Below are 2,330 nucleotides of genomic sequence, written 5' to 3'. Positions count from 1 at the left end.
CCACCACCGAAAGTGCAACAGCTCATGTCGACGCTATTGGAGCTGACACGGGCACCGCTGGCAGGCACTTTAGCGGTCCAAGCTGCCTACTACAACATTACACCGCTGGATATTTCGTACCCCGTGCCCGGGGCATGGCTGGCGCTGCCGTACCCGGCGTCCTATGGCGGGTCGCCGCTGTGCCCCGACATAACAGCGTCGCGGCTCATGACCGCAGGGCTCTTCGCCATCGTCTCGTACGACGCTATTTGTCTCTCGGCGTCCGGCACGACGGCGCGCATCCAACCTACGCGGCAACACTACGTTTTGAGTGCGCTCATGGCGCAGCTCGACAGCAGCACCAACATGACGCGCGTGTGCGCCCACGACGTGGCGTACGTCCTGCAGTGTGCCGTGTACCTTCGGTCGACGGTATCCTACATCAATTCCTACGTGCCCCAATCAGAGGCGGTCCGCGCTTCGATCCTCGACATACGCGACACGGTGCGCGCGCTCGACATTTCATTTTTGCTCTTTTTCCGCGACAATGCGACGACGCCCGTGCTCCAGCTGCAGTCTCGCAAGCTCCTCGACCCGAGCGAATCAAACTTTGAGTTTTTTGCTTGGCTTTACCTCTACGACTGGGTGCTGGGTATTCGCGAAGTCATTTCGTTTCAAGGCGACACGGCAAGCCTGACGCTCATCACCGACTACCAACCGCCGCTCTCACAGGCCACCCAGGCATGGCAAGTCCCAAGCAACATCGCGCGGTATTTACGAGCGGGCGTCCTCTACGTCACGGGTGTCATGATGGCGATTGCGGGGCTTGCGACTGTTTACATAATGATCAGCCACGGCGCCCTCGAAGGCTGGAACATGCTCGAGCTCGGCCGCGTGGGTGGTATTGTCTGGGTCGGTCGGCCGTTCTTGCTGCTTCGGAGTGTGACCGCCATGGTGGTCCTCTCGACAGCCACACTGCAGTTGCAGAATTCGGGCTATTTAAGCTACTTTGTCACTGTTCGAGATCCGTGGTACAAGACATTATTGGCGGCCAACGAAGTCACGTGGCTGATTACGATCGTCAATGACATTCTTCTCGTCTTTACTGGCCAATACGCGACGCATTATGCGATGCTCAACGGTCTCCTGGTGTGGGTCGCGGCGGCGCTGCTGACCAACTTGGCACCCGTGACAGCGACCACTTCGATCGACCTTGCGTGTGTCTCTGAGCAGGTCGACGCGCAAGCGGCGTGCACGTCTGGATCCATCCAGATCGGGAGTCTTTTGCGCATGGCGATCCTCGTCGGTACCGTCTTGGGCTCGCACGGCATTTGCTACCTCGTGGTCAAGTGCGGCGTCCGCACAACAACGTCAGTCCCTATGGCATCGCTCTTCCTCACCTCGGGCGCCAAATTTCTGTTTGAGCAAACGCATTGGACGTACAAGAATGTCTACTACCTCGATCGGTCGTCCGCCGTGCTCGTCGGTCTCCTCACGCTTCGCGTCGGCGCAAATATGGTCGTGCTCGACATAAAGATCTGGCGGCTTTTTGTGCTACCGCTGCGCAACGATGGGAGCACACCACTTGCACTCCGGGCAGGAATTCCTCTCTTGGATGCTCTCTAAAGTTAAAGCGTACTATACATTTTGCATGTACTCAATGTTGATGAATAAAACTGATTTAAGTTTGTCTCGTGGCGTGAGTATGTCTTGTGGCTCGAGGACACAAAGAGGTAGGTTCATGCATGGTGGGTGGCTCCGAGCGCTCGGATTGTCGGTTGCTGGCAGGACGCGGTGACGATCTTATCCGGCATTTTTATCCGGACAGCTGGCATGGCTGCCAGGCGAGGCAGAACGACTTTTGGAGTTCGGGGCGAAGTCTCCACTTTCATTCGATATGCATAGAAAAAGTTACAGGGAACTCAAATACCCAAGAATGGGGCTCGTAGCACGCGCACAGCGTGTGCTATGAGCCGTACCAGCTGGTCGATACACTGATACATTGATACTAAGTTCAGTATCAGTTCTCACCACACCAATTTGAATGACACATAGCACACGCTATACACACGCTACGAGCACCATTTTTGGGTATTTGAGCTCCCTATAACTTTTCCTATGCATATCGAATGAAAGTAGAGACTTCGTTCTGAACTCCAAAAGTCGTTCTCCCTCGCCCATTTGGCAGCCATGGCCCAGATCACCATAGTTGTGGGTTGCAAGTTGTTGTAGGTCGTGACGGCGTTGAGTTGTCGCGCATCGAGGTGACGATCTCTTGGCCATAAAAAGTTAACGAATGTTTTTCGCTTGACGCAATGGCCAGACACACGAGGTTGCCCACTCTCTTTATC

At 55.3% G+C, this 2,330-nt stretch overlaps 1 protein-coding gene across 1 annotated transcript in view; it reads left to right on the top strand.

The window, feature by feature from the left end:
* The window catches only part of SDRG_08050 (hypothetical protein), a gene marked incomplete at its 5' end in the record, with an annotated part of 5,104 nt that extends 3,435 nt beyond the window's left edge, over positions 1-1,669 (top strand). Inside the window, one exon of the mRNA XM_008613917.1 lies at positions 43-1,669. Within this exon, the coding sequence (XP_008612139.1) occupies positions 43-1,605 (1,563 nt within the window). The 3' untranslated portion in view covers positions 1,606-1,669. The remainder of the gene's footprint in view (positions 1-42) is intronic.
* Positions 1,670-2,330: the final 661 nt, after the last annotated feature.

The sequence above is a fragment of the Saprolegnia diclina genome (assembly GCF_000281045.1).
Source record: "Saprolegnia diclina VS20 unplaced genomic scaffold supercont1.24, whole genome shotgun sequence".
NCBI lineage: Eukaryota > Oomycota > Saprolegniomycetes > Saprolegniales > Saprolegniaceae > Saprolegnia > Saprolegnia diclina.
This window is presented reverse-complemented; position numbering and strand designations above follow the sequence as displayed.